This window comes from Vombatus ursinus, unplaced genomic scaffold (assembly GCF_900497805.2).
Source record: "Vombatus ursinus unplaced genomic scaffold, bare-nosed wombat genome assembly UNPS02014804.1, whole genome shotgun sequence".
NCBI lineage: Eukaryota > Metazoa > Chordata > Mammalia > Diprotodontia > Vombatidae > Vombatus > Vombatus ursinus.
The window spans coordinates 2119332-2131109 of record NW_020954582.1 but is presented as its reverse complement, the minus strand read 5'-3'; the positions used below and the strand labels follow the sequence as shown (position 1 = coordinate 2131109).

Below are 11778 nucleotides of genomic sequence, written 5' to 3'. Positions count from 1 at the left end.
TGTTGGACAAGAGGCTCTCGCGTGGGCATCGAGAGAGTCCGTAGCTGTTCTTTGGGTGGGCTGCTCTGCCCCTGCCTTCAGGGTCTGGGCTGGCTTGTTGTCCCTTCTGACATCTGTCACCTCCTCCTTCTTTGATGCCCCCGGTGGTCAGTGCCGTCTCTCTCCTCAAATTGCCTCGTATCTGTCCATCCCCACCTTGTATTCCCGTGGAAAGCATCATGGCGTCCCACAGCTAGAACTAGGAGGGGCCTCCGTGTGCAGCTTGTACAGTGGGGATGAAAATGGCGCCTCTCTCCCAGGACGGTTGGAAGGATCCAAGGAGTTCAGAGGGCAAAGCGCTTTGCGAGCCCTAAGGTGATCTACATCTCTCTGTCTAGTTACCTCTCTATCCATCTTGATCGACATACAGATATATCACACATATACATATATGATTATTACTATTAATTTTGCCTTCTTTATTTTGAATTTCCAGAGGAAGTCCGTGATTGCCCTGAGTTTCTTAGTAGCGTTTCTGTTCCTGCTCGTCCTGCGCCTCTTCCATGAAGTGGACCTCCCTTTGGTGCTCGGCTGTTTGGGACGGTCCGGTGCCAAGTGGCTTCCGTTCTCCTCCGCACACAGGCGGCCGCTCCGGACTCACTATGGCTACACACACGTGAAAACGCAGGAGGTAAGAGTTCCAAAAGCTGTTGGGGACCAGGAGCAGGTCCCAGCAGCATCTTGACCATTGCCCAGCCTCTGGCCTCATCCCTCCCTCCCCGCCTGACCAAACCCAGTCTGGATGAGTTTGTACTGGTGTGGTCTTACAGTTGTCAGTAGTGGGAGGGCTGCCCCAGGCCCAGAGAACGCCAGCAGATGCTGAGATTTCTCTGGGGTTACTCACAGCACGTGCGGAGGGCCACGTTGCAACCCAATTTCAGTTCAGCAGACATTTATTAAGCACCTACTCTGTCCCAAGCACCGGCTTGTTCATGGAGTAGGCAGGTCTGTCTAGGATGGACTTGTAGCAAGGGCTTGCCAGCTGCTATTTCCCGTCTCCAGGCATCTGCACTGGCTATCCCTTGTGAGTAGAATGCTCCGTCCCTTCACCTTGCGCTGACTTTCCCTGACTTTCATCAAGACTGAGCTAAAATCCCACCTCCTGCAGGAGCCATCCCCGGTCTAGGGGAGCGGCTCATTCAACCTTCCAGTCATTCACCTCAGCGCAGCGTGTCACCGCCCACGTGAGGAAGCCCCCGGTGCTTTTAGATACCGAGAGGAGACCCCTCCCTGCCACACTGGCATCTGGGGGGTTTGAATGTATGAGAAGTTAAAGATCATGGAAACGGGAACCAGGCAGGCACTAGGCAGTCACTAAGCATTAAATACCTTCCACGTGGAGCAGCTAGGGGGCGCCATAGTGCGCAGAGTGCCAGACCTGGAGTCAGGAAGACCTGAGTTCAGATGTGACCTCAAATCCTTCCGAGCTGTGTGACCCAGAGCAAGTCACTTCACCCCGTTTGCCTCAGTTTCCTCATCTGTAAAATGAGCTGGAGAGGACACCGCAAACTGCTCTAGTGTCTTTGCCAAGAACACCCCAGTGGGGTCATGAAGAGCTGGACACGACTGAAAAGTGACCGAACAAGCACCTACTATGTGCCGGGCTGATCTTGGAGTCGTTAGTGACCAGGCTGTAGGTCACCACTTAGGCAGTGGAGTAAAGGATTGAGCCCCGGAGTCAGGTCCTTTGGCTTCAAATCCCTCCTCTGACCCCTGTGAACTCTGTGAACCTGGCACGTGCCTTCATCTTTCTGAGCCTCAGTTTCTCCACCTGTAAAATGAAAATCTTAATAACCAGGTACCTACTCAGAGTGGTTGTTGAGAAGTTCAAGTGAGGTAACGTAGAAAGGAGGAAAGTTTCATTTTAATGGTTTGTCTTTGAATCCCCAGCCCCTGACACAGTACCTGGTGCATGGTAGGTGTTTTGTCATGCTCACTGCCTACAGGTGAAGCTCTGAGGATACTCCAGTCCTTCTCACCCGGGTGTTACAGGAAAACTTTAGCGGCTTGGATTCCAAGTCATTTACACAACACCACTCGTTTGCCCGGGATGGCTCATCTAATCTGTCTTCTGCCTCAGGAAAAATCGCACCTCACTCATCTCTTGTGGTTAATGGAATTCTTTGCAATCCCATTCCTGTGTCCGCAGGATTTAGGCCCTTGTTATTAGATGTTTGTGCTCAGGACAGTCACCTTTTAGAGCCCAGGCCTTTTAGGGCCTTTGTAGATGTTTATCCTTTAATTAGCTTACAATTAATACATTTCAAAAAGAACTTCTGGGTCCTCTCATAGCCCGACTCTGGCTGAGCTCAGTGAACGCTGGGGGCTCCTAGGAGCAAATGAAAGGCAGGAGCATGTGCCTTCCTCACATCCCAGGGTGGTTTTCCCTCCACCCTTGTCTCCTGCTCCCTATGAGGCCTTTCCCTGGTGCTCTTTGGCCTTGACCGCAACAGCACTGACCAGTGCTCATCACCTCACGAGGGCAAGGCTACAGGCTGAAAATGAAGAAAGGAACCAAAGTGGGGAGGGGTCACTTTTTCTGATCAATTAAAAAAATAGGTATCCTAAAGCATCACCAAACTCTGGGCATCTGTTTACAATTTCATGAATTCAGCACCAGCCATCCGTGTGGGGTGGCATCCCCTGGACATCAACGTAGAATGGGGGGGGCAGGGGCGGACCTGACAGGTAATTAAGTCCAACCTCCCCATCTTACAGATGAGGAAACTGAGGCCCAGAGAAGTTTAAGTGATTTGCCCAGGGATGCACTGTCACTGAGGCAATTATTGAACCCAGATCTCCAGACTCCAATTGTGCTTTATCCAGGGCTTTTTCAAATCAAGCAAATAATATATATATGCCTTTATCTATTTACTTATCTATCTAATCTGTCTTCTGTCTGTCATAGATCTGTCATTTCTTTCTCTGTCTCCATCATCTCTCTGTCTCTCACTGTCTCTCCTTTCTATCTCTTTACAGAGCAATAGATAGATGGTGAGGCAGCCAGGTGGTGCTACGTTGCTGGGCCTGGAGACAGGAAGATGAGTTCAAATTTGGCCTCAGACACTTACTAGCTGTGTGACACGTCACCTCTGTCTGCCTGAGTTTCCTCATCTGTAAAATGGGGGTAATAATAGCATCCACCTCCCAGGGTGGTTATGAGGATCAAGTGAAATGATAATTAAGTGCTTGGTATAGTGCCTAGCACACAGTAGGTGTATCTAAGTGTTGGCTGTTATTACATCGTATCTGTCACTTTAGACTCTTATGAAGTTGCTGAAGACTCAGAGAGGTTAAACACCTTGCCTGGAGCAGCAGGGCCCTCACATGTCACAAGCGTGTCCATTACATCTCCTTGGCTTTTAAGGGTGCCACGCCCTGGTGCATTTCTGATGGGCGTGAGTGGTATATCATTCATCAACTGGGAATCTCACTCGGAGAGCTGATGATTCCCTCTTTCCTTTACTAAATATTGAAAGACTCGGCAGCGGCATAGGACGTGTATGAGGGCATACGGTGCCCCACGACATAGATCACAGGCTGGGGCTCCCGGGGAAAAGCTGACTGAGACCACAGGAGACTCCAGAGAGAAGCAGGTAGGACTTAGCAGAAGTCAGTGTCGGCAGACACACGGATGGGCCATTCAGTCACCTCCTCATTTGCTGATGTACGAAGACCTTCTCCTGAGCCAGACTGCACGTGCTCACACCAGCCGTCTGATAGGGACCCCTGGGAACGCTCCAGGATGTCAAGGGTTCTTGGTGCTCGGGGTCAGTCCCAACTCTTCGTATGTCTGGCACAGGCCTGCATTCTCAGGTTGATGCATAGTGCACTGGGGCACGATGATGCCGAGCAGAAGTGGTGCTTTAAGAAAGCCCTCCAGCAGGTGAAAAAAGAATGCTCAGTATCCAGGAGGCGGGATTCTAATCGAAGGTGTCACCGTGCAACCCCGTCGTTTGTATCTATGGCAACAGCGAAGGAATGAGCTTTGCTTCTGCATAGTAAACACATAGTAAAAACGTGCTCTCCCAAAGGCAGTCAGTGCAGAAACACCTGAAAGCCGGCGTGGTTCAGAGAGGCCCAGGAATGTGGCCTGTCCCACCTCTATTATGAGGGGATGGAGTGCCAACAGGGGGTCAGGAGGACTCCCATTCCAGCCTTGCCTCTCCCGTCTCCTGACTGTGACCCGTTTAGCTGCAGCGAGTAGTGAGACAGTGGTGGACTCTTGGGAGCTAGTGGATGACGAGTGTCTGGGCTGACCCCTGCAGAGGTGGAGGCAGTGTGCTCCCCACCCGATGGCAGCCCTGGAGAGGAGGACCACATGGTTCAGGCCCTGAGCTTCCCGGATGGAGAGGGAGAGATTACTGGAACCCAGAGCTGGGAGGCAGCTTTTGAGAGGCAAAAGGGATATTTCCCAGGTGCCAGCAGCCTCGGGAGTTGCCTCTGGCAACCCTAAGTTAAATAACTAGGAGTTTAGACTCCAAGAGAAGCGAATTTCCTGGGTAACATCTGATTCCAGAACCAAGTCTTCTCATAGAAGAAGGAACTTCAGCCTTAGACTGTCCAACTCCTGGAGTTCCAGAATGTGGCCTTCCAGAGACAGAAGGGGGATTTTTGGAGCAGTGGCAGCCTCTTTAGAGGAGAAGAGGGTCAGGCTGATGGTCCCCAAAGCTGCCGGGACTTGCCAGGCTAAGCCGTGAAAGACCCGGACTTTGCCCCTGCTCTTACGGTGAGCTACTCAGGCAACACACCCACAAATGTGCTCCCCTCTGGGAGAATCTAAGCTGAGAGATGCTGGCTGCCTGTATACACCGATGGGATGAAAGGAAGGACTCAGCAGAATGCAAGGCCACTTTGATTTCACCTCCGTGGGCAGTCCAAACCACATGGAAGGACTGTCAGGCCAGAGGACCCGAGCACCCCTGGGGCTGGACACAGATTCAGCAAAGGAGGAATTGAATTCAGTTGTTAGGTTTTATGTTAGTGTGAGACTTTTTATATATTTTCTGCATTTGAGGGGGTGGGGGGAATAAAGTCTGTCCTGTACCTAGGGCATGCCTTGTTACCTTCAGTGCTTGTATAGTATCTGGGCATCCTCTACTCCTCTCTGGGGAGACCCGGGCAAGAGGTATTTCTGCTGGGTGGTCCTATGCGTGGAGCTCAGTCTGGAGTCAAGAAAGACCTGAGTTCAAATCAGCCCTCGGATACTTACAGACTCTGCAAGTCACTTAACCTTTGTCTGCCTCACTTTGCTTAACTATAAAATGGAGATAACAATAGCATCTGCCTTCTCGCCTCGTGATGATTTCACGAGATAATATGTGTAAAGCACTTTGAAAACCTTAAGGTGCCACAGAAATACTCGCTCATTATTACTGTATTATAAAACATTACATGGGCAATTCTGGGTGGGGAAAACCAAGTGAAAGAGCTGGGACTTGAAGGAAATTCCCCAAGGTGCAATCCTGCTCATGTAAGTTAGGATTTTAAGATGCAGAGCCATGAGTACTATGAATGATTAATTATTTTCTAATTTGAACATGCTGTCATCATTGATAAAGGCTGCACTGACTAGCAATATTTACCCCTGGGACAAATAGCAAGAAGAGGCCCGGTGATCATCTGTAGGTTGTGGGGGGTGGCGTGCCCTCAGGACAAGGTCATTGCTGCCACCATGGAGGTGAGGTACTGCGAGGGAGGAATGATACTGACAATGCCATTTACATTTCTCTCCAGGGTGAATGATGAAAAGGGCCAATGGCAGAATGTCTTCTTAGAATGTAAGCTCCTGGGAGGGAGGGATTGTTTTGTCTTTGTGCCTGGAGGACAGTGAGTACTCAATTAATAAATGCCTGATATGTTGTGGGATTGAAGGAAAAGTCCCAGAAGGCTAGCAGTGCGCCCCGGTGGACTCGGTTCCTGTTGATGAGATTCTGGTCCTGTGAAAGCGTGCCCACAAACAGATGTGCCATGTTGAGTGAGCCTGGGTTAGCTCCTTCAGTAAGCGGAGCTCTGGGGGAGGGGGGAGTCTACCCTGAGGGTCATTCTCAGGCAGCTGTGGCTCCCAGACTGCGAAGGAGACGCGGCATCCGTTGGTGTGATCGACCTCCAAGTTGTTTGCCAAAGGAGACCCATGCGGGCCTCTTTCTATTTAAAGAGCCTTTTGTCACTCTGCTTTGGTGTGCAGGCAAGCATCCTTTCTGAGAGAGGGCATTGAGATGTAGGGAGGTTGTCTGACTTTGTGAAGGTGACACAGCGAGAAAACATCAGAACTGGCAGTCCTCACCGTTCGGCTGCTGCAGCACGAAGTGTCCCAGCATCACCACTGTTCAGATGAAATTCTACCGCGAGGTGATGATGCTGCAGAATTAAAGAGAGGGTTTGTTCTCATCAGTACAACTTGGTGCAAATCTCAACGATCCTGATCTTTATTTTTGCAGGTTTTAAAAGCAATTTTAACTTTAAAAGTTTTTATATCACAGTCATTTCCAGACTTACCGACCCTTCCCTCATGGGACCCTTTGCCTGTAACAAAGAAAAAATGAAAAACAGTTGCTATATTGACTAAGTCTAATAGTATACGTACCATTCCAAACTCACAGTCCCTCACCTCCTTGGTGAGAAGAAGGAGGCATTTTTCCTCATCTCTTCACTGGGGTGAAGACCGGTCATTATCCTTGACATCCTTCAGTGTGGGAGTTAGCACAAGGTAGAGGAAATAGTGCTGGTCAATTCTGCCTCTACCACTTACCACCGTGTGACCTTGGGCAAGTCACTTAAGCACCTTAGAGCCCTCATTGGCAAAGTGAGGGGTGTAGAGCACTTGACTTTTAAGGGCTTTCCCACTCCCAGTCTGTGAAGCTGTGAAGCTCAGAGCTGTTCTTTTTATTTACATGGTTGTAGTCACTGTGTACGTGTTGTTTTCCTGTTTCTGCTTACTTCACTCCAGATAGGACCATATAAATCTTTTAATGATTCTCTGAATTCTTTGAATTCTGTGTTTCTCATGACATCACCATATTACATTGCATTGATATAGCACAATCCACTGGGCCATTCCCTGAACAATAGGCACTCCCTTTGTTTCCAGTTCTTTGCTTCCACTCCCAAATGCTACTGTGAGCATTTATTGTGTATAGGGCCTTTCTTTATATGTTTGGACTTCAGTAGGATTTCTGCACCAAGAGTGAGAATGGCTTAGTTGTTTGTCTTATATAATTCCAAGTGGTTTTCCAGAATGTTTGGAGCAATCGAGACCTCCCCCAATAGTGTATTAGTATGCCTGCTTTCCCACAGCCTTCCACCATCATTTTTCATCTTTGTCATCTCTGCCAATTTGCTGGTTATAAAGTGAAACCTCCAAGTTGTTTTAATTATTAGTGATTTAGGGCAATCTTCTGTGTGATTAATAATTTTCAATTCTTATTTTAAGAGCCATTTATTCATAGCTTTTGACCACTTATCTTTCAGGAGATGGCTCCTAAACACACACACACACACACACACACACACACACACACACACTTGAAAAAAAACATCAAATATCTGTCACGAGGTCTATAAATTCAAGCAATGTCAATAGTTAATGTAAATATAGATGGGTTGTTGTCCGTTCTCAGAGAGGACCAAAATGACATCACTATGTTGGAGTCAAGGTACAGTGTGTCCCACTGTGGATGATCAGACCAGTATGGGCTTGGAAGGCTCTACCACAGGTTGGTATGAATGCCACAGTCCATGTGACTGTTTGGCCTGGAGAGTTCTCTGAATGTGCATATCTCATATTTCTTTCGAGCTACTTCAATTCTGCCTTGTTCATAGAGCACAGCGCCTTCTTTGACGTGGGCATGCCATGCTGGGCAGTCCTTTGCCAGTGTCTCCCATTTCTCACAATTGATACTAAAGTTCCTAAGAGAGACCTTGAGAGTGTCTTTGTATCGCTTCTTCGGACCTCCATGTCCTGTGTGAGTTCTCCTTAAAATAGTCTTCTAGGTAAGCATACCTTTGGCATTTGAACAGTGTGGCCAGCCCATCTGAGTCATGCCCTCTGCAGTAGAGTTTGAATGTTTGGCAGTTCAGCTGAGGAGAGGACCTCCACGTCCTCTACCTGGTCTCGTCAGGTGAACTTCAAAAATCTTCCTAAGACAATTCAAATGGAAGAGGTTCTATTTTCTGGGATGGCACTGGTAGACTGTCCAGGTTTCACAGCCATACAACAATGAGGCCAGCACAATGGCTCTGCAGGCCTTCAGTTTGGTAGTCGGTCTAATACCTCTTCTCTCCCACACTTTCTGAACATGGAGCTAGCTCTGACAATGCATGCATCAACCTTTTTTTTTTCTTTTTTTTTAGGCAATTGGGGTTAAGTGACTTGCCCAGGGTCACACAGCTAGTAAATGTCAAGTGTTTGGTCTGAGATTTGAACTCAGGTCCTCCTGACTTCAGGGCCAGTGCTGTAGCCACTGCACCACCTAGCTGCCTGCATCAACCTTATCATCTGTGTGTACATCCCTGCCAAGGTAGTGAACTTATTCCATCACTGTAGGACTTTGAGGCAGGGTAAAAGTGAATTTCACCTGCCTTCTTGCTGAGGCAAGAATCCTATACCCCCAAGCTTTGCTTGCACTTTCCTTTTGATGGTGTTAAATGCTGCCTTCTTAGAGACAGGTGAACTATCCTGCTGGTAAACACTGTGAAGTTCTCGTTTTTCATTTAGCAGCTTCCGAATTTCCCCATCATTTTTGTCAAACCAATCTTGATGTCTGTGAGTGTTCCAGCCCAGATGAGTAAAGGCGGTGCCGTACACCAAATCTCTGAAAGCTGCTCACTCCTTTTCTGCTGCACTGTTGCCAGCCTTGCATTGGCTCAGTTTTCCCTCCAAGTTAAAAATGAAGTGTTCCTGCTCAGAGCACTGCTCTAACCTGTTGACATTAAGTCTTCCAGTAGTCCTATTGCCTTGGGGCTGCTGCTTTTCTTGAATGCGAATGTTTAGCTTGGAGAGGATAAGTCTGTGATCAGTCCAGCACTCTGCTGCCACACATTACCTTTGTCACTCTCACATCCTGTTTGCTTCTTTTCCTTACAATGACATGGTCTGTTAGATGCTGATGTTTGCTGCAAGGGTGCATCCACAAAGTTTTATCATGACAGTGTTGGCGACGAGAAGGTCACGAGATGCACAAGTCTTCAGTAGTAAATGACTGCTGCTGTTGCTGTTTCTGACTCCATTTTCCCCAAGGATTCCCTGCCATGTCTGGTAGTACGAACCTAATCCAGCATTAGAGTCACCCAGAATTATAAGCTTGTCCTCTTTTGGCACATTGATGATAAGGGTCTCCAAGTCTTCACAAAATTTTCATTTGACCTTCTCAGAGTTTGTCATGGTGGGAGCATAGGCACTGACGATGGTGGTGCATCTTCCTGCAAGTGGCAATCGCATTGTCATGAGCCTGTCGTTCACTCTTCTTAGTAGGCATGCAAGCTTATTGCCTAGATTAGTTTTGATTGCAAACAGCATTATGGCAGTCCTCTTCCCTCCAGCCACTCCAGAAAAGCACGTATACAGCGCCAACTTCAATAAGATGGCTTTCATTTGCTAGCCTTGTTTCACTCAGGGTTGCTATTTGGATGAGATTTCTGCTGAACTCTCTCACAACAAGAGCTGTTTGTCTTTCAGGTCTATTGGATTTTGTGTTGCCCATACGTGTCTGTACATTCCATGTACCGATCATGAGGGGTAGAAAGGGCAAGCAGGCCAGGGTTGGGTGAAACAGGTAATTTTTAGGGCACCTTTTCCAGCCCCTTCCTCACACCAGCAGGTGAGCAGTGTGGCCCTTGAAAGGCTGCCCAGACAGCCAGGGACTGCTGAATCCCATGCTGCTTCCAGTGAGAAGACGACCCTGGGCCTGGTCCTGGGCCTGGGCTGCCTGTGTGCAGGGCTCTGACTGCAGCTCCCAATGTAGCTGTACCTGCTGCTTCATCGCTTGGCTGTCACCACAGGACTTTGAGGTAGGTAAATGGTAGAATGGTGTGGGTGACGTCTTTTGACTCAAATATAAGTCAGATTTAAATGAGGCAGAGTTGTGAAAACTTCCAGAGTCATCACAGTCCAGTGGCAAGACACAGGTCAAGGTGACTGACGATGGCTCAGGATGCAGCGGACGACGTTGGCATCTTCCATGTCTAGCCACATTCTGAGCGCTCCCTAGCACCTGCTTCAGTCGCCTTTGTGCCGTCGGAACGGATTTTCTCATCCACCCATTCCACCAGGGAAGTCTCCACATGCTTGTGGTAGACACCCCGACTACATCACAGGCAGGCTTGAGATGCCTCGGTTACCCTCAACCTGCTTTGGCCCATCTGCCATGGTTTCCGGATGTGGCTGCCGCACATGCTTCGATTTCTTGGAGCCCCAGGTGAGAGCTGAGTGGCAGGTGGACACCAAAGGGGGATGAGCATCCCTGACAAGGGCTCAGCAGCCCTCACCCCAGAGGGGCTAGTCCTCCCTGAATACTCTGTACCCCAAATATGAATAAGTATCTGTACAAACACACACATATATTTGTATAAGTAAATAACTTGCATTTATAGACCTTTGTGACATGTATTTGATAATTTTTTAAAAATTTAACAGTTTTTTTCCTATACTAAATTCATGATTTTTTAAAGGAAGCTTTTCAATTTCAGGTAATTGAAATAGTCTGTTTTTTCTTTTATATTCTTCATACTATCTTGTTTAGTAAAGAATTCTGCCTAGTCATAATTATTAAAAACACAACATGTGATATGACTTTTTATATTTGGGTCACACACATAACCATTTGTAATTTATTGTGATATATAAGATGCTTTTCTAAGCCTTTTTTTTTTAAACCAAATTACATTTCCTCTCTTTCTGCGGAATCCATGAATCTTTCCTTAGATAGTTTATGTTCTTGGGTTATTATACACTGGGCGACTAAGTTTGATCATTTCTGATTCTTGCTTATTAAACTTAGTATGTATTTCTCTAAACCTAATTCCTACCAAACTATTTCCCTGGTCTTTGATTTTTGAACAAAGCGTCATTAAATTAAATTGTTTCTGATCCATTCTTATCCAGTCTATTGCACTGTCTACTCTTCTGTTCTTTTAACCGTGACCAAGCAGTTTTGATGACTACAGGTTTATAATACAGTTTAAGGTCTTTCTGCTTTCATTCCTACTTTTTACATTATTTACTTTGAGATTATAGATCTTATCTTCCTCTAAAAGAATTTTGTTTGGTTCTGTTTAGTTTTATAAAGCAAGCCTTTGGTAGTTTGGATAGCATGACATGGAATTTTAAATTAATTTAGATAGCATAATGACAGCACCAACAACTAGTGTTTATTTAGTGCTTTACGGTTCGTAGAGGGCTTCCTTTGCATTCTCTCCTTTGACCCTTATTTTTGTTATATTGGCCCTGTGTAGACGCTAATAATGGCTATCTCTTCAATCCTTTGTCTTCCTCTGTTTCAGTAAAGAGTGCTTTATGTTGGTATTTTTACGAATCTTGAAGACATCTTGGAATTGTGACTCACGTTTTGGGCCTTTAGAAATTATTTAGAACAACATCTCTCATTTCCTTTGAGTTTGGTGGCACTGCTATGCAGAAAGGCTTGACTTTTGTAGATTTATTTTGTATCGTGCTATCGTGCTGAACTAAATTGTCTCATTTAGTTTCTTTGTTGATTTACTAGGATTTTCTAAGTAATCTGT

The 11778-nt window shown here is 46.9% G+C and overlaps 1 protein-coding gene across 1 annotated transcript in view; it reads left to right on the top strand.

Annotated features, from left to right (window-relative positions):
* The first annotated feature begins 281 nt into the window (after nucleotides 1–281).
* ST6GALNAC3 (ST6 N-acetylgalactosaminide alpha-2,6-sialyltransferase 3) overlaps nucleotides 282–11778 on the top strand; it is a 361594-nt gene continuing 350097 nt past the window's right edge. The window contains exons 1-2 of the mRNA XM_027874033.1: nucleotides 282–335; nucleotides 476–670. Coding sequence (XP_027729834.1) covers nucleotides 282–335; nucleotides 476–670 — 249 coding nt within the window. The remainder of the gene's footprint in view (nucleotides 336–475; nucleotides 671–11778) is intronic.